Source organism: Aythya fuligula, chromosome 2, assembly GCF_009819795.1.
Source record: "Aythya fuligula isolate bAytFul2 chromosome 2, bAytFul2.pri, whole genome shotgun sequence".
In the NCBI taxonomy this organism is placed as follows: Eukaryota; Metazoa; Chordata; class Aves; order Anseriformes; family Anatidae; genus Aythya; species Aythya fuligula.
In genome coordinates, this window is record NC_045560.1 from 45919307 (window position 1) to 45939536 (window position 20230).

Genomic DNA, 20230 nt, shown 5'->3' on the forward strand with positions numbered 1-20230 from the left:
GCTAAATCGATGTTCCCTCTCTGAGTAACCCAGAACTGTTGCCACGGGACCAATTTTCAGCTTGCCTCCTCAGATTGCCTCTCTCGTATTGTTCAGCAAGTGAAATGGCCTCTGTCCTTGGAGGTCTCAGCCTTGCGCTTCCCTCCTCTGGCCATCAGTCATTGCAGATTGTTTTCTACCGTCACTCCTGACTTCATCAGGGCTATGAGACAGCGGGGAGCGCTCCGGCTGGCTGCTTTGCACCACCACCAACTCAGGTTAGCGGCGGCTTGGGCAAGACGGGGTTAGCACAGCGTCGAGGTGAGGCACGTCTGGCAGCAGAGGAGGGAATTGTAGCAGTGGCACATCTGCTCCAGCTGCTCCCGCCTGCCAGCAGCGTCCTGGTGGCTGTGGTTACCCAGAGCAAGCTGCCAACTTTGCTAAATGGAGCTGGAATTGCACCGAGACACAGCTCCCCTGGGATGGGGGAGCCACGTTAGCATCTTCTCCCCTCCTTTCTCCCCGTCCCACACATGGCTCTTCTGTGCTGATGCGCAGATGTGAACGTGGGCCACAGGCTTCCCAAAATGAGAAAATTGAAGCATGGTAGTGGCTCGTCTAGATATTGGATTTTCAGAGAGTAATTCACCGCTTCCCTCGGAGGAGGCTGGGGGAGGCAGTCAGGCGGGGCTATATGTGGCCACAGATGGGCACTTTGGGAGTACGTGGGCTAGATGCTACCCGGTGTGCTGTCTGTGGTCCTCGTGATCAAATACTGAACGGCCTCCTGGACACTGCTGGTGGATGACAGTAAAAGCTTCCTGAGCGTCTTGCCAAGAGTGAAAGCAATCATGTGAGGGCCTTCATCTTCAGCTCCTGCGTGTTTTTGGCAGGGTGGCAGAGAACCAAACCCCATTCTTTGCAAAAACAGCGGCATTTTTGCATTTGTTTTCGGCACGCTGTATTGCTTTTGCAAGGCAGATTTGTTTTACATTTCACATGGAGCAACTAGGCTGAAATACACAAACGCGCTGGAGGATTCCTCTCACTTAGCCAGCACAGTTTGCTTGGAAATCTCAATCCAGAATATCCAGAAACCAACCAAAGCAACATTGGTGCGGGAGGCTCTGTGAGCACGGGTGCGAGCAGCTAGCGTGCGCCGCGCGGCTGGCTGGCTGGGGCAGGCAGGCAGACAACACGGCTGGCATTCTCCCACGCACGTTGTCATGAATTCCTGCCCCGCGGTGCCCGTAAACACCATTGTGCTGTTCATCTGCCGCATTTGCAGCAGCAGCAGCAGGGAGATTTCCCCTGAAATGGATTGCTGAGCCAGCGGCCGGCCGGACAATGCGGCGAGCGCGGCACAAAGCCCGCCTTCCAGAAAGCCGTCGCACAAAGCCCAAAACCCCGTCCGAGCCCCGACCTGCTGGGCTCGGCACATCCCTCCCGCCAGTGCGGGGCCGGCGGCGGGGCTGAGCGGGCCGCAGCGGCAGCATGCCCTTGCCGAGGCGCCGGTCGTCCTTCTTGGGGCAGCAGCCCCCGGCCTCCGCGACGGAGAGCGCGGCGGGGCCCGGGCGCCGCGTGAGCGTGGGGGGCCTGTCGAGGCCTCCCGGCGTCTACGTGGGCTCCGTGCCCACCGGAGGAGTGAGCAGCTTGGGCACCCGCGTGTCCCGCCGAGCCCTGGGCATCAGCAGCGTCTTCCTCCAGGGCTTGCGCAGCTCCTGCTCCGCCGTGCCCCTGGCCGCGGGGCTGGAGAAGGGCAGGGCGCTCTCCTACGAGAGCCTGAACGGCTGCCTGGTGGAGTACATCGAGAAGGTGCGAGCCCTCGAGCAGGTCAACCAGGAGCTGGAGGAGCACATCCGAGTCTACCTGGACAAGAAATCCTCCAGCGTGGGCAGCTGGGGAGCGCTGCGGGAGAGCTGGGAGGCCATCTACCACCAGGTGAGCGCGGGCGGCGGCTGGGGCGCGGCGGGCCCTGAGCGGCGAGGGTGGGTGCTGGCGAGGAGCCGGGCTGATGGCGGCACGCGGCGCCCCAGCCGGAGGGTTGTAGATCTATCTTCATGATAATTAGCGTTATCATTTCACAGTGTGGCGTGGAAAATGCCTATTAAGGAGGAGAACTGCCTGAGGCATCCTGTGCACGGGGGCGATTGAAATGCACCCCAAGGTGCCGTAGTCTGCTCTGATTAAAATGGGTGATTTTCTTATTTTTTTTTTTCCTTAGCTGAGGTTATTACGCCGAGCATCAAAATTATTAAAAGAAAACTGCTAGGACTGAATTAGTTTATCCATCAACATGGTATCATTACAAGCATGGTGTGATTTTTTTTTTTTTTAATTAGCAATTCAGATTTTTACATTATTCCCTCGTTTGCTTAATCACATTTTCAAAAGCTCTATTTATTTAAAAATACTAATTACGTGGCTACAAATGAGAGCCTCCTTCCCTTCCAGTTGTGGCCGCCCCACCGCCCCTCTCTCCCCACTCTCCGTGCAGCGCAGGCTGCATCCCTGGGGGGGCTCTAAAGGAAAGCATTTACTGTGGGGGTGCCAAATGTGTCTGCATCATCATCGTGGACAAGCAACAAGCCCAGAAGGAGCGCATCCTTCTGGTTCCTTTTGCTGGGAGGATGAAGGAGCTGAAGGCAGGAAGGCTTTGCGTGCTGCTGTCCTGCAAGAAACACCCTCGCTTCCAAGCAGCCCATGCTGAGTGAGGTCTGATCGAATCCTGGGAACACCAAACTCAACCACCAAGTCTCGCGACTTCATCCCTGTGTCCAGCATTGACTTTTGCAGATAGTTAGGAAGAGAAATCTTTACACCGAGACACTAAAAGATAGTAGAGAAAGAAAGAAAAAGCAGCCCACAGGTTTAGCACAACAGCCCCTGAAAAAAATAAATGTTTCTTTGCAAAGCCACAGATGAAGAAACCTCTCTAAATAAGTGCTTGAGAGAGCTGGAGCTGCCGTGCATCTCGTTCTGCATGGACCCACGCAGGGAAGCGGGAGCCCTCTGGGGGACAGATCCTGCAGCTGCTGCAGCCACAGCAGAGCCTGGATCTGGCCACAACACCGCAAGTGGCAGCGGGTGGATCGGAGAGCATGAGCGGAGGGTCCCTGGGGGAAAGCCCCCCATCAGAGATGTTACGGAGAGGGGTCGCTGGCAGAGAGCTGAGAGGGGAAGCCCCCATCCAGGCTGCAGCACTGGCCATCAGTGCGGGCAGCTGGCTTTTAGCAGAGCAGGTGTATGGACACAAACTGGGACAGGCACGAAGGAGGAGGATTTTTCGCAGGAAGAAGGTGAAATGAGAAATCCTTGCTGAGAGCAACTCATGTGACAGAAATATAAATGAATCTCTTTTTGTCCTGGTCACACTCCTTTCCTCCAGTTTTCACACCAGTCTTCTTATGGGAAACGCAAAAGAGATTTACATGTCTCATCAAATGTGCCTCTTCCACAAAAAAAAAAAAAAAAAAAAAAAAAAAAAAAAGGCTGTTTGCAATGATAATCCTTCCTGGGGAGCAGTGCAGCACCTGGGAAAAGAGGGGAGAGCAGAGCAGAGCAGAGCAGAGGGCTTAGCTCAGCCTCCATGGCCATTCAGCTATGGATGTGTGGGAGACGCAGAGACAGAGAGACATCACAGACACAGCAGAGGAAGGAATAAATGTCTTGGACCAGTTTCATCACTCCTGTGACTCCCATGCATAGCTGGGAAAACATGAAAGATCACTAGAGTTTTCCACAGGGATGCTTTAATTTGCTCCTGGCCCTCCTGTTGGCATTTACTCAGTGTCAGTACCAGGTGTGGCGAATACCCGGGGCTGACAGCCCAAGCCATCACCTCATTAGGGTAACACATTTGCAGTGGGATCAGCAGAGCCCCCATGCAGGAGGCTCTCCTGCCCTGACACTAGGCCAGCATCTCGTGCAATGTGCTGCAACGCAACACAGCGCACTTCTATTGTCCGTAATATTTCTTGGAGAGCCAGGCATCTTTCTGATGCAATCCCAACTGCTTATAAAATATTAGATGTATAAATCAAATCCCAGTTTCCTGGAGGCAGCAGGAATCAGCAGAGGACACATCAATCTTCCCAGCCTCCATCCAGGTACTGCTTCTCCCAAGGTGAAGCAACAAATGCCACTCTTGTTATCCTCATGTTTAGCTGTAAAGATGTGTTGGAGACAATGGTCTGATAGAAACCATTTATTCCATGTGGAAGGAAAGACTAGACCAGGAGCCTCTGTTCTTTTCCCATGAAGGCTTCATTTGTGAAATGAAAAGCCCAAATGATTTTCCATTGCATGAATAATTAAGCCATGAGACTCGTTATCACAGGACGCACCTGAGGCCACAAACTCGGAAGCATCCAGAAAGGGACCAGGCATGTGTACAAACAGCAAAACTACACAAAGCTATCAGTAAAGCACAGCTAATAATTTGAAAGGCATAGTAAATCGTGCAGTTCCAAGTTTGGTCAGGTGTCTGCTAAAAATCAAAAGTTTTGGTAAACCAGGGCTAAGTTCACCCCGTAAGTGTCTATATCACATGCCAATTTAGCAAGGATGGAGTCTGCAAACCCCCTTGAAGCACCTGGTTTTCCTTGTTGCCAGACCTAACCCAGTAAATGGGCCAGTGCCTGAAGTTTCTTTGAAAATAAGATTTTTTTGCTAAAAGCTAAAGTTGTGTTTTCATGTCCATGAAGGCACAATGAAGTCAAAGAAAAGTGTTGAGGCTTTCTAGTTGTTTTATATAACAAATGTTCAGGGTTAATTTGAGCTGGAAAAAAAAAATAATAAATAAACCATGCAATGTTCTGAAGGTGTGCGCATCACAGATCCGAGTGTAGAAAGGCAACGCGTGGCTTAAAGGAGCTGTTTTTAGGAACAGGATTAGCAATTTGGTAATACTTGCTGTCTTGGCAGTTCAAAATGCCCCGTGAGCACCAGTGAGTGAAGCCTCCCCGCAGTACCACGAGGCAGCACGGAGCTTGCAGACAGAGCAGGCACTGCCCGGTGAGGCTGCCCGCAGCTTTTCAAGCCCTCGCACATCCCCTGAGCACACAGAAGGCTGTTCCCTGAACTGCTGTGTCGAGTGTTTTACTACGTGTGTCAGCAAAGTGGCCACGAATCGGCCTCACTAGCGCTGTGCCTGTGGATCCAGCTGTTGATAATGAGGAGAATTAAATCAAACAAAAGAGCCGCTAGATGGGAGTCTCACATCTCTTCCTTTTAAGCCTGCAACAGGGCTTTCGCAGCTCGTGTAAATCAGAGAGAATTTTTCAGGAAGCCTGATTTCTAGATAGAGACGATGGTGTAATAATCCTCCAGGCTCATTGCTGTATTTAAATTGCACACAGCTGATTTCTGCTAATTTCAGCCGTGCCTGCCATCTTCTGAAGCCTTCTAGATATTAGTCTTTTTATACCTTTGTTACTTCTGTGGCCCGATTCAGGTCTGTGTCCAGTCTTGGAAAGCTCCAGACTTGGCCAAGGAACATCTGGCACCGGCTGCAGGTTCATCAGGAGGGCTGCTTGTGGCCTGCTGGAGAGGGTCAGGACCCCAAATGCTTCAATAAAACCACAAGCTTACTACTAAAAAGCACTTTTAAGAAGCAGTTTGCCTCCACATAAAGGCAGAAACAGTCAGAGGAAAACAACTCGCTCTTCCCTGCTCCTGCTTCCATTGCAGAGCAAAAGCCATTTTGCACCGAGCTCAACTTCTCAACCCAGCGATCACCACCTCTCCGAATTGCACTGTGTAGCTCACAGAATTTAATGCTATTTTTGCTCAGGCGATGTTCCCAATTTCCTCAAAGGCTTTCATTTTCCTGAGCTGTTTGACCAGGTATTGCAACCGTGTGGGCTCACTGCTGGAGGCAAATGGACCTGTTTTGGCAGGTCAGGGCAAATTGCGAGGCAGCGTTTTCCCTGAGTTGAGCCAGGGAAAAAATAAAAAGCTTTTGTGAAGATCCATACTCGTATGAGTGGCCGCAGGAAGACAAAATACAATCATTTCTGTAGAAACTAAGGAAAAAAAAATGCCAGATTAGATTTTCTAAAATTGAAGGGAAAGAAAAGATTCAGTGTAAGGGTCAAAGCACTGCCCCTACCCCCCTGCTGCTGCCATGTGATAACTTGAGGTCATTTCTCCATCTTTCAGGAGAAAGTCAGAGCCTGCAAAGGGGAAACAAAGTGCTGAGTGCTGCTCTGTGTGCAAGAGGGCACACAGAGGGCAATTTGGGCAGTCCATGCCATGGGGTGAGCTGTTTCCCCTGGCAGCCAGGCGAAGCGGGAGCTGGTAGAGCAGGCCTCCAACCATGGGCCACCAGCCCCGGCCGCCTTTTCCTGTTGTTTCTAACAGCAGGTATAAAATAAGCAAATCATTTCTTTTCCTCTAGTTCCTCCTCAGATTTAAGCAATGTGGAGTGCTATTAAATTCATGATCCTTTATGAACTTCCCGATGCAGGGAACAGCTTTTTCCTCCGCTCTCTCCTAGTCCATGCGTTTGTAAGACATTTAGGGCAGCGAGCCATTTTTCGTGAGGATCGATGTTAATTTCCACACACAAACACTTCAGCCTTGTGTTTCCCCCTCCACCCCTGCCCCAAGCAGCAGGCCAAAGAGCAGGTGGGCGGCCCACACTCAGGCAACGATCCCCGCTGTGGTGCTGGAGATGACTTGTCGGGACGCAGCCTTGATGCCTCCACGCCGCACGGCCTGTTTCACCTCGGGAGAGCGCCGTGCTTCGGGGGATTTGCAATCCCATTTGGTAGCAGACTTAATTATCCAACGATTTCTACATCGAGAACCCTCCTGGCCCACGTAGAAAGCTGCTGCTATTCATGTGGTGGTTTGGTTTCCACCACAGATCTCCACGGGTACTGGAGGCCACTTGTCAGGTGGACACCTCTCTTGTAGATAAGGACTTGAGGTACCTCCTGGTGTGCCGAATTTGTACGGGGAGCATTTCCAGCTGGGCCCCAGCTCCAGTTTGCAAGCCAAGCGTATGCCCAGCCCTGAGAGCTCAGCCCCAGGCACCACCTCAGCACCTCCACCTTCAGGTTGGGTTCAGCTCCAGCAGGGACCTCGGGGTGGCCAGGCCCAGGGAGCCCCCAGCCAGGTATTTGCTCTAACTCCAGTACCAAATTGGGCATTTCTTTGGTCACCTCCACAGCGCAGTGCACATCTGCCTCCTGGGCAGGCCGTGTCTTTTTTTTTTTTTTTTTTTTTTTTTTACCTTTTTAATCATTTTATATAATCCCAACAGGCTGCTGTGCCACAAGCCTTTCAGGTTTGATTCCCCCTCAAGTGCCTCCTGGGGATTACAGATACACCAAAGAAGTGTAGCAATGATATCACAGTCTTATTTGCACAATCTCTCCAAAAGCCTTTCCCGTTCAGTGTAATAATCTTTGAAGAATGCCTGCTTCCCAGGTCTCATATCTATCGCAAGAGCTTACGCGATCCCATCAGAGAACAAAAACAGCGCTCTGGGAGCTGAGGACCGCTCACCTGAGGCACCAAATATCCCTTGGCTCATGGAAGAGGATGGCCCTGAGGAGCACTGCTGATATGGGAAGTAGAATAGGAACTGCATAAGTGTTGCTTAAACCGTACCTAGAAACTCTAAGTGGGCCTTAAATGCTGAACGTACCTTGTGTGCAGTAATGAATTTTACCCCTTGTGACCAGCTGACAATCGGGATAAATGTGTTTCCACAAGAAGATGAATGCTTGGGAGCAGTGAACAGTGTGATGAAAAATTGCAGCCTATTTGCAGACAATTTGTGAATTGATATGTACAAAATTCAGTGATTAAATTACCTGGAATGAGTCACGTGAACGGCCTTAGGCTAAAAGATTATTTTCAGAATCAGAGCTATTCATCTGCTGAAGATAGATGGACCGTGCAGGCAGCGCCGGTGCCGAGTCCTAATTGCTTGAGCTCTGTTGTCTCTCCCTTGCAGGTGGGTGAAGCAGTCCTGGAAAACGCCCGTCTCATGCTGCACACCGAGAACATTCAAGCCTGTGCTGAAGACTTTAAGGACAGGTAGACCCGTGGTGGCACCTGGCTGCCCAGTTTCTCTGAAACTTTGCCTTGGCAGCTGCTTACTCGATAGGGGAGGGGTGCTTAGTGAGCACTGGGTTCACTGGGAATACTGAGTGAGGGTTGCTCTAACATCACAAAATAGCTGCCATGCTACCAGTGCTTTGGAACACATTTTTAAGAGTAATATTTAATAATTTATTAATATGTAATATTAGTCTGATAGACGGACATTGATCTCTTCCTGGGAGGTCAGCATTCATTCAAATTCGGGTTGATATTTTGTAAAGGCAAACATTTGTGTGATTTTTAGTTTTAATTTTCAGTGCTGCAGAAATGTTTTTCAGAACTGGTAGTTGTTCTGCTGCCGTACCTGAAAAGCAGACACTGCACCACTGCAAACCTCACTGATAAGAATAGGATAAGAAAAGAGAAATGGGCTGCACTGATTTTCCTTGTCTTTACTGAGAGAAATGAGTCCCGAAAGATCCTAAATATTGATAAGCTTCTTTTAAAGCCTTTCTGTTTGCAAAGCATAAGATTTATGTACATGGGTATATGAAGTTCTTTAAGCTTTATTCACAAGGTCTGACACTTCTAGCTTGTCCTTATAATGGTCTCAATCATTGACCAATAGTTTTATGTAATATTTGTAGTACAAGCAGTATTTCCAACAAATTGATTTTTATTTCTTATGATTTTTGCCATCCCTGGTATTATTTTACTTAATCACACTAAAACATGTGTTAGTTGTGTTCTTAGGTTTGCCTTTTATTCCAGAAAGGTACAGCTCTGAGCGACTAATCTTGGTGCTTTCCAGCCCATAAGCCCCACTCGTATTTTAAGTGGTTTTAAAAAAATAATTTTAAAATGTCCACCGACTTGTACAAGGAGCTTACACAACAATGTTAAATGAATCCACCACATAGTAAAAGCTCCTGGTGCTCACTGGGACCAGCTTCCCCTTTCCGTTGCTGCTGAATTCCCAATAACAAAGGTGGCTATCACAGGGCACAGGAATTGTCTCAGAAAGCTGGCTCCTGTCTAACCCAGGAGCCAGCCACAGTTTCAAGGGACAAACCTCCTGCTCCCTGAGTGAGGTCTTGGCTCCACGAGCAGCTGCCACCTGATGCCAGTTCGTGTTTGCGCTGTGGAACAGTGATGAAATTAGAAATGTCCATACCATTATCATGCAGTATATCCTGATGGTTTGAAAGCACAGCAGGGAGGGAGCAGGAAGCAGCAGCAGCTGAAGAATTCACACTGAAGTCTGAGGAAGGGAAAAATCCACACATATTCATCTGGTACACAAATACCAGACCTGGCAGGAGACCACGTGCCTCTCCGTGCTTATTCAGCAGCGCTATCAGTCTGATACTGCCACACCACGGGCTGACAGCCTGGCCAGTTTCATTAGGCTCTGAGTTAATGACAAGGTACTTGAGGCAGTGGAATTGAAGCACATCGAGACAAGGTGAGGGCAGAGTACACCTCATGTGTTTCTGTGCCTCTGTCTGGGACACGAGAGCTAATTAGCAAAATGGTGTCTTTTAGAAAAAATGCAAGTTTTTCTTGCTGAGCCATGCTTATCTGCTTTTATCTCTCTGCAGGTATGAAAATGAGCAGCCATTCAGAAAGGCAGTGGAAGATGAAATTAATTCCCTTTATAAAGTGATTGATGATGCTAATTTAACTAAAATGGATCTGGAGAGTCAGATAGAAAGCATGAAAGAAGAGTTGACTTTGCTGTCAAAGAATCACGAAGAAGTAAGTCCAGGCCTGGGACACTGCAGATCTGATGTGTGCCTGCTTCATGTGGTTGGCGTAGTGCATCAGACAGAGCAAGCATTGAAAAGCTGCACCTGCCATGTCTGGATGGGGAGAAATTTCCTATTTCTCTCCTTTCTGTTAATTTTAAGTGCTAACCTTTGAGGCAAATTATGTAGGTGTAAGTTTTAACTCTTTTTTGTCTGATATATATGACTTGGAAGAGATGTTGTCAGTTCATATCTTGCTGGACACCTCAAGTTATTCGTGGGGTGGACAGTCTCTGTGTTGAAATCCCAACAGCGAGAGGTCAGATTCACAGCCACAGAGCTGTGGAAGGAAAATGCCTGTGCAGGGAACCAGCTCTGGCTGCACTGACACCGAGCATTAACTGGGTTTGGCTGACCAAGCTGCTCGGTTCCCAAAACTGAGCCTGCCCTGAGCAATGCACCACTGAAGCAAGCCGCAGGGACAGGCAGCTGGAAGAGGAGCACCTCATTACCCAGTTTTGCAACACACCACTCATTACATCCACCGGCACCATTTGCATGAAGGTGGTTTATTCCCTTCAGCGAGGGTTTTGGGATCTGACCCAGATCTTCGCTGATGGGAGCACAGTTACGCAGCTGCTATTTATCTACTGACGCCTCTAAAGGAGAGATCGAACTGGGATGTTTCATGGAATTGAGGCGCTCTCGCTTACATTTCTTATAGGTGATTTTTCCAAATGCAACATCTGAGCAACACTGGCAGGCATGTAGAGAGAGGCTTGGCCTGCCAAGATAAAGCTTCATCTGCTGCCTACTTTGACATAACCAGTGGCTTCAGCTCCACTGCAAGTCAGGAGAAAGACGGAAGTTGGTTTAGATATCAGGGAAAACACAGAAAACTCAGAGAAATATGCATGTGCCTCTTTAAACCTCCATGTATGCCATGTTTGCTGTGAAACTGGCAAAGTTGCCGTTGCTGCTGTTCTCTGCCTGTACATGTGGCATAAATAGAATAACAGCTTCCCACTGCTCTTCTTGCGCCACATTTAGACAGTGCAGAGCCTGTGCAGGGTGGAAGGATGCTCCCCATCGGGATCATCTGGGCACTCACGGGGCCAGCCCAACACAAATCTGCTTTTCCCATGGCAAGGGAAAATTCCCTGCCATGGGAAATTTCCCATTCTCAGTGGCTCCCGAGTAGGCTGATCAACAGAAGTAGAACAGACTAGAGGCTGGAAGCAGCTATTGCAATTGCTCCATTTGATCTCTGGCCCAAAAAAAAAAAAAAAAGTCCCAAGGACTTTCCTGAACTAATTCAAATGCTACCATTCATTTGCCCATTTCCCATTTTCTTAACGCCTGTTCTTTTTGTTCAAGGACGTGAAGGTATTGTACAAACAGCTTGCTGGATCTCAGCTGGAAGAACTTGATGTTCCCCTGGGAAGTGGCCTGGACGACATACTGGAAAAAATCAGAATCCACTGGGAGAGAGACATCGAAAAGAATCGTGCTGAGACGGGGGCCCTGCTCCGTGCCAAGGTAAGCACAGACCCCAGCCTCCACAACTCACTCCAGCATTAAGGGATTTGAAGCAAGCACAAAATCTGCCTAATATTCTGCAGTAACTTGGAGAATTGTCTTTTGTTTAACAAAAAAAAATAGACCGAAATCCTTTAGATTTTGATAGTAAGTCCACTGAAAAACACTCTCGTAAATATCAGTGATTTTCTTGGGATGCATAGAGTTAAGTAGCAGTGGAAGTGGCCCCGCTGATATCACAGGTATCTGTGGGAGACTTCTAATGGCTCTGAAGTGTTGTCTACAAAAAATGAACTTAATCAGTCGATACCTCCCATGCAGGATGAGCCACAGCCGTTATCCTGCTTACCAGGGCTGTTCCTCTGCTGGAGAATTTACAGGGTCCCATAAATCAAAAGGGCAAAATACATTGCTCGACACTAATTACATAGCTATGCGTTCCTTGTGGGTTTCTCCTTGAAATTGTTTCCTTTGGCAGCAGTGGGAAAACTGGATATTAATCTGGAAATGAAAAGTGATGATAACAAACATTCCCTTTGCAAGTTGTTTCCTTTCCCGATGCTGAGTCCGAAACAACCCTTTACTGCAGCTTTTCTTTGGTCATGAAGGATCACTCACTCCCCAGGCTGGTTGACGTATTTTTGGAGAGCTGAAGCATTAAGTTCACGATCCTGTGTTAGCAGCCATCTCATTCTGAGTCAGCTACCGCGGCAGAGCATGGCACACCAAATGCCAGGTTCTGGTATGGCATCCTAGGGTTGGGTTTGGTTTTCTTTTTTTCTTTTTGGTCCCCAAATGAAACCTAGATGTACCACTCACAGTTTTGTACCTCATACAGATCTATACAGATCATTGCTATTTATACAGATAGCAAGTGTTAACTAATTATGTCCAGCTAAGCGTGTGGCCTTCTGCCATCCTGCGTTGCTGAGTCGCACCATTTAGTCATCCACATGGTGACAAATTTGTCCTTGCTCCCTCCTCATCACAGGAGGGAGAGCAGTTCTCTCCTTTGCTCTTCATTACTACTTTCTCCAGTCTCTCTTTGTGAGTTTTCCGTGGTTCCTAATATTTTAATTTCCTTTCTCTGTACGCAGTCTTTGGCACTGTTGTGACCAGCTGAGACCGAGGTATTTCAAATGACGTCCTAGCACTGACTTAGATGTCAGAGCAGAATTTTCATTATTTTCTGACCAATTCCTTGCCTCATTTGCTTTTCCTTCTGACTAGACTCACAGTCATGGGTAGATTTTTCATGGGCACCAAACACAGCGATTTATATTCATACCTAATCAGGTTTTACATGGGATTTCTTAGGTGAATAAGTAACCTTAAAACTCCAGTCTACTGTTTTCAGATCTGCACGTATTTGTCTGTAACACACATTTTTTTTCCTTGAATTGACACAGTTATTTAAACCCTTGTAAGGCATGCAAGCTTTTTTTTTTTTTTTCCTGAAACAGGCTTTACTTTGCATCAAACTACATAGATGTCCGCTTAGCGATGAGTTGCTGCTCAGTCATGTTGTTTGATTCCACACGTTACTAATCTGTAGTGTCTTCTGTCACCCATAAATCTTTCTAGTTCATGATTCATCCCCAGAGCAGTTAACCTTGAGGCACCACGCTGTTAAACTTGTGTTGTAATGAAGCTAGACCTTAACCCTCCTCTTCGTGTCCAGTCTCTTGGCCAGCTGTTGATCCATGGCAATGCTCTGCCCTCAGCACACAATTACACAGCTTCCTTTCTCACTCCCTATGTTAGATCGCATAAAAGGTTTTGAAAATCTTGTGGATTGTGTCAATTGTTTCTCCCTCCTCCACTGCTTTGCTAACGCATTCCCAGAGCAGATAAGAGATTAACAAAGCCCATTCCCCTATGCAGATACCAAGCTGATCAGATGTTGGCGTTCTATCCCTAATCATCCTTTAATTGCCTTGATTTCATTAAAAAGAGATTAACAGGAGATTCTGCACTCTTGTACAAGGCCTGGCTCAGAACTGCACAGATATGCTTGAAATCCACATATTCCTAAGAAATTCGAGCACTAAAAAGCTAAAGATTTGGGGTGATTTCATCCTCTGCCTCTGTTAATCCAGCTGTTTATGTGTACCATGATTCAGCACAGCCTTTCCTCATGGAGTGTCTCAGGAAGAGCAAGAGCAGGGCCCCCAGACAGCACCAGCTGCCCCATGAAGAGGGCACAAACATTACGTCTGCACTTCTCTGCAGAAGGAACCCCAAATCTGAGGCCAAATTTCATGCCCAGCAGCACCCTCCGCATGGGCTCTTTGAGGTGGCGCAATTGGTAATCGTGGAAGGAGAATGGGGAAATCTCATGTGCACCAAAATCTTTGTAGCTCATCCAGTGCACACTTGGTAGCTGTGCTACATGTATCCTCGGTATTTAGGGTTTGATGGGCAACTGCCATCTACTCGGTCTGCCGTGTGCCATTGGTATCACCAGCATTAGGAAGCTGTAAGAGCTTCCTAATGTACCCCCAGAAGGAGCCCCAAAATCACACGTGGTGAGGGGAAGGGGGATTGATAGGTAGCATTTGGGTCACCATAAGGTAAACGTGAATGCAAGGCTTCATGTGATGTGTCTAGGCGGTAAATATAGATGAAAAGTCATCCTTCCTGCCCTAAGTATTTACAGCCCTAGTACCATCATAATGTGCAGACAACAATCTCAACACAATTATTTGATCTTACCTTTAAAATAAAAGAATGTATGATCAGAAAAGCAGGACAGGACCAAGATGAATGTTGGGTGGAATGGAAGCATTTCACATAGTCTAACTGCAAGGTCAACCAGGAGAAGAAATACAGGATTTGACTGAAGAATCATATTAGCTGGAGAGCTCAGAGCTCTAGCCTGAAAACGTTCATCTCAGCCCCCATTAAAGGTGTAGAAATTTTATTTTTACTAAAGTAAATTTTCCTTTGGCTATTTTCAAGGAGCCTGAATTGAACATATATAAAAATCATAAGCAAAGAAGAGCATGAAATTGCATAGGATATCTTAATTCAATTAACAGAAATTGTTTTTTCTGCCTTATGTGACATGACTTCTTCTCTCATTCATAGAATCCCATGTGAAAAAGCACGGTGTGAATACTTGAAATCAAACGGGCTAAATGAAAACACTTAACTTTTAAAATATGTTATGGTATAGCTACAAAGAAAAGCAGAATTATAGCAATGTTTTCTTTTATAGGTCATTTTAAAAGTACTAGTAGAAATGCTGAATAGCTTTTGTCAACATAGATAAAATATGTACATTTACACATGTGAGCCATTTTACAGTAGATGCATAAAAGAACAGGTAAGTTTGATGTTAGTAAGTACCCAAAGCATTCAAGCAAAGAATTTAATATATAGCAATCAAACTCAAAATCAGAATTGCCACAGACTGTGAAAATTTTAACCGTCATTTCGGTATGTAAGGAAACTAAAGCATAATTTGAGTGCGCTGTGATGACAGCCATAACCTTGTACCAGCAACAGGCTGAAGCGACAGCTGCCGTGCAAAGCCAGGAGGAAGAACTGGTGGAGGGCCTCAGAACTGAGTTCCACGAAACTGCCTGCAAAATACAGAGCTTGCAGGCTGAAACTGAATCCTTGAGAACCTTGGTAAGTAACGTCGGTTCTGTATGGGTATCTTCTGTGTGAATTCATCGTGCCTTCTGAAGAGAGCATGCCCATCCTGGGGTGCAGAGCTGAGAACAAATTGCTTTTTTCCAGTGGATATTGTTCCCAGAGATGCCAGACATTTCTGAGCTCTCCTTAATTGATGGGGTAGACCGAACGTACCACATTTGAAAACTGAGCCCCAAATTTCAATTATCTTCAATGTCTTCATACTCACTTTATTAATAAATTTCACCGAGATTGCTGTGTGGGTTGTATAGAATAGAGTAGTTCAGCTGGAAGGGACTTTCAAAGATCAAGTCCAACTGCTTGACTTCTTCAGGGCTAGCCTGGAACCAAACTGGTTCAACCTTTGTAATGATAATACACATTTTTCAAAGTGTCTAGAGAAAGGAGTTCTCATATTAAAGCATAGTCAATGAAGATATTGGCCAAACCTGAATAAATATTACTCTGAAGCATATGAAAACTGACTGTTTTAATGTCTGCTTCCTGGCCTTACAGAAGAGGGGTATGGAGAACTCCTTGTACGATGCCAAGCACTGGCATGACATCGAACTACAGAACCTGGGCTCTGTCATTTCCAAGCTGGAGGCAGAGATGGCAGAAATCAAAGCAGAAACTGAGCAGCAGCAGCGGGATCGTGAAAATCTGCTGACCAACAAGCAACAGCTGGAGAAAGACATTGCTGCGTATCACTGCCTTCTGGATGGAGAGCAAAGCAGGTACCCGTTATCGAAAACAAGTGTGCCGCGGGAAGGAGTTGTGGCCAGGGTGGTTCTCGTGTTTCTTAAGGCTGGGTGCTAGCTCGTTAGGTTTGGAGAAGCTGCCAAGGGGGAGGAACACCCCAAATCTGTGCTGAGATTCCTGATGTATTGGAGAGGGCTGCTTTCCTTTTTTTTTAAGATCCTCAATCACTGTTAGTTATGGAACTCTTGGAAATCTGATCCATGGATTTTGACTTGCACTCTGCTTAGGTCAGGGTGAAAGTTTGTACTCACACAGAAATTGTAAAAAAAAACAAAAAGCCCAAGTATACCAGATTTGCTTTCTGCTTCACAATCAGGTCCTGCCGAAGTTGATGAGGTCTCACCAGTAGAACTGAAGATAGTTCTTGGTTCAGCAGTTTTCCTGTTTGTAGTAGTAAACAATTTTATTTTTAACTTTCAGCTGATTATGATATTCCCAGCCCACGGAAGACCATTGCCATTCAAAGCAAAAGATGTCACTGCTAAGTATGTTCGTGGAAGCTAAAAACCCATCAAAGCAGCCTGCTTTACTCAGTTTGATTCAACAGTCGAAGTAGGTTGTAGCTTGAACAACTTTATTAGACCCTCTTCATGTAATTGCTTTGCTTAAAGATTTCAATTTACTCATGTTGTTAAAATTATAATAAAAATAAAGAATATCAGCTTTTTTGTTTGTCTTTTTTTTTTCTTTAAGTATTTTTCATCATAGCTGTGGGGAGCTACATTAATAGCACAGGACCTCCACTTTCCAGCAAGTAAACTTTTTTTTTTGCTTTAAATACATTAAGACTGAACTACTCCTCCACTGTGCAAACGGCACAAATGGCAAGTGCTCTGCTGTGTCACAAGATCAGCAGCTCATTAGTGCGAAACGTAATTCAAATAAGGCTAAAGCAGTTAAATGACATCAACTTGATGCAATTAATTTTGCAATACATACGCCAGCAAAAGCAGTAATGCAAGCACCCTAGCAGCACTCAGTAAATATATTTTAACTCTAGACTAAACTTTTGGAAAAGCTGAAGGTGAAGGAGAGCGACAGCAGTTCTGTCTGCTGCCTAGGTCACATCCTTTCAACACCCACTGTGTTTGTTGGATTGGGATTTGACAGTAGGGACAGTTAAAAAAGGGGATAAAATGTTTATTAACTGGATTCAAAGACTACTGAGAAATGGGATATGGTAGAGAACATTACGGCATATAGCACAGGAGACACGCTGAAGATATTGTAATCTTTAATGAAACATTAGATAACAAAGCTGTTTAGTTGTAATGACCGATAACATCAAATACACTCCAAATCCACTACACTTGCTCCACCAGTGAGTAAGAGGAAGCAGCATGCAAGTTTCATACCTTCCTTTGCCCACTTCCCCACACATGGGAAGTCCTTCCTCATGCAGTTATTTGACAAATAATTTCTCAATTTTGGGGAAAAAAAAAAAAAAAAAAAAAGCCCTTTTTGGCATATACTACCTGAAAGATTTTTATTAAAAAAAAAAAAAAAAAAAAAAGATTAAGAGATTAACGAACAGCAACCCAAAAGCCAGATAATGGCAAACTCCTTTTTCCTCTTATGGTCGCAGGCTCCTCAGAGCAGCAATAACACTTTCCTCCATATGTGTGCAGAACTTACCATTTTGTGAATCCATCAAGAATAGCGATGATGATAGAAAATACACAGGAAGAGTTGTACAAAAGGTGCGATGGCACCGATCCTTGGGTTGCTGTTAACTGGGTGTGTCTAGGAATAGTTATGTGTTGATGTCAGTGAAGCATGACGTTCCCTCATCCTTGTCATACAAGAGAGCAGTTTCTCCGAGATTTGGGCTATTTGGGCTAGCCCACACTTCATTTCACACGTGGTACTAAGTAGGGACATACCACACCAGCCAGGATTTGGTACTCTAGCCTATGATCCTCGTGTTTACATCTTAGCATAAGTATTATTATTATTGATCCTATGTTTCAAAGATTATTTTAGGGTGACTTCAAGCTGGCACTGTGTAAAATTTAACACTTCCACACCACGCAGTGTTGCCACCACAGAATGCTTTCAGATGGCAACTACTGGTGGAGAAATGGACATAACACAACCCCCTTCCAGCTGTAAAGGTCTTAAATTACAGCAAACTCTTAGCAGCACAATGCTGACGTGAAGGTTAAGCTCCTAAAGACAACCAGGGCCCATGCTGTGGCGAGGACTCTGCCTGATTCCTTCTCCAAGCTGCCCTGCACAGCAGCTGCACTTTTCCTAAGGGCAGCTTCTCCCATTTCCTTAGCCTGCCCAAGTGTTACCAAGCATTCTGCTTATGATCTGCAAATGCCAAAGCAGTTTGCAGGGCTATCACCTTCATTTCACAGGATGGAAATAATTCACTAGAAAGAAGATGTTGTACGACAAAACACTGGATGACTGGAAGGAAGTCTGCTCCTAACTCTTGCCCAGGTTTCGCAATCATCACCCACAACCCACTTTGCCTTTCCATTCTGCAGTTTCTCCACACAAGCAGTGACTGCTGTGGCACCTCCCCCACGTGCAGTAGTATTTCATTCCTCAGGCTTTATAAAATGCACCACGATGTGCAGGGAGCAGCATCACAGCCCCAGCACGGAGACAAGAGGAGTTCAAGCACCTCTGTACACCATGACGTGCACGCTGCATTACACACTGCGAATGTGGGGCAGGAGAGAGACAAAGTCCTCGGGGTAAACCTGCACCCGAGCAGAGGCGCTCAAAGCACCGCGCCTCGCTGAGGGCTGGTCACTCCGGGCAGGGCTACACCGTGCGGTACGAACCTGCCTGCTGAGCTCATGCTGCTGTCACTGCCACGCTGCACAGAGTCCCCGCATCACAAGCATTGCTTCTGCCAGCCAGTGCCCACAAGCCAGTCTTCAGCCAAACGTCCTCTGCTCAGATATAGAGGATTGCTGGATTTGAGAGAGGAAAAGAAAAAGAAACAATAGCCACAACGACCGTTTTTATGGCTCTAGCATATAATGCAGCAACAATCTTGACCATATAAGCTAATGCAATGCATTCACCGAGAGCTACAAATTCTGCGCATCAGCACATTTTCACGATTTTGCATAAAAATAAAGCTAGAGGTGGGAGGAAAATCCAGGCATAACTGCATAGCTAATGCTTCCTTTACAGTGCCAACTGAGACATGTCTTTAAATCTGCATCTAAGCCTTCAGAGGCCTAAATCATTGCTGATATTTTCCATGGTTTCCGTTGGGTCTGTTCCAGATTTAACAGCTGAATTTTTTCCTGGTGCTCTGCTCCTGGCAGGTATTAAGTTTCTAATCCAGAGTCGGTCACTCCAGCCTTACAGTATTGTGTTTGCGAGGGACAAGTGACGCAGCCGCTAAAAGCAGCGAAAAGACATCAGGTTCACGTTCTTCAGCCTGATAGCAGAGATTACCCACAATAACACAACGAAAATATTTTACCAGCTGCTGAAACTCAAAAAGTGTATCTCAGAATCAGACCCAGCACTGCACTTAGTGGTCATTATTAGCTTACCCACTACAAAACCTGAGGGGCACAAATTATCTGCTTGGTTGCATTTTGTTTTTGGAGCTGAGCCTGCGAGTCACAGCGTGGTGCAGCGCAGAGCTGTGTGTGAGCTTCCCGGGCAGGACCGTGGCACTAACACAAGGGAAGGCAGCGTCTCAGCACAGGGGGTGTCTGGCACTGAGCTGCCCGGTGCCACCCTTCCACGTGACCCCATCCTATCGGCTGATGAGGGCGAAAATCCAGGAGCACGTAAGGAAGCAGAGAAAATGGGACGGCTACGGAATTTGTTCTCCCTTAGGTAATGATGCTTACTGTGAAATAGAAAGTGTCATTGATCACACAGCGTTCTGTGTTACTGGATGAACTGTCACGCTCGCAGCTTAGTTGTCAGGGCCTGCTCTGTGTGGGATCAAATCCCCTGGGAGCACAGGATGTCAGTGGCAATAGAAAAACGTAGGGAGAGCACAGCACGACAGAGACATGAAGAGGACTGTAACAAACCTCTCCGTCTGGAACACTTGACTTTGGTGATTCAGTTCTGACTGCAAAACAGAGGGAAAGACACGGAGTGCCTGACGCCTTTCTGTGGCATGACGGTGACACCGGCATGTTTTTTCAAACGAGCTGAGGATTATGGATGGCAAATGTTAAGTGATAGTATTTTCAGAGACACGGATTACAGAGACTGTCCAACACGCCTCGAAGCTTAGAAACGGTTTTCATTTATACGTTAATATACACATACATACATTTTCATGATAAATTTTCATTTATGTTAAGATACACGTACATATATTTTTAAGATAAAACATCACAAAGCATAAAACGCCTCCAGGTAAGCCCGGATATTTTCATTTTCACGCCATTACCACACACACCTACGGCTGCTTGACGGGCAGTTTCCGTCAGGGCTCACACCTCGGCAGCCGGGCTGTCTCCTCCGGAGGGCTGACCAGCAGGGCGAGCCACCGCGCTCAGCGC

General features: G+C 46.6%; 1 protein-coding gene across 1 annotated transcript; it reads left to right on the forward strand.

Annotated features, from left to right (window-relative positions):
- The first annotated feature begins 1473 nt into the window (after positions 1–1473).
- BFSP2 (beaded filament structural protein 2) lies at positions 1474–16346 on the forward strand. The gene is made up of 7 exons (XM_032182262.1): positions 1474–1920; positions 7949–8031; positions 9639–9795; positions 11163–11324; positions 14829–14960; positions 15483–15703; positions 16149–16346. The coding sequence occupies exons 1-7, from the start codon at positions 1474–1476 to the stop codon at positions 16150–16152; spliced, it is 1206 nt and encodes a 401-aa protein (XP_032038153.1). The 3' UTR covers positions 16153–16346.
- Positions 16347–20230: the final 3884 nt, after the last annotated feature.

Bases quoted from the DNA above. Each gene is read 5' to 3' on its own strand.
- BFSP2 (XM_032182262.1), top strand. From the start codon at position 1,474: ATGCCCTTGCCGAGGCGCCGGTCGTCCTTCTTGGGGCAGCAGCCCCCG. The intron at 1,921-7,948 runs GTGAGCGCGGGC...TCTCCCTTGCAG, and splicing joins GGGAGGCCATCTACCACCAG to GTGGGTGAAGCAGTCCTGGA. The intron at 8,032-9,638 runs GTAGACCCGTGG...ATCTCTCTGCAG, and splicing joins GCTGAAGACTTTAAGGACAG to GTATGAAAATGAGCAGCCAT.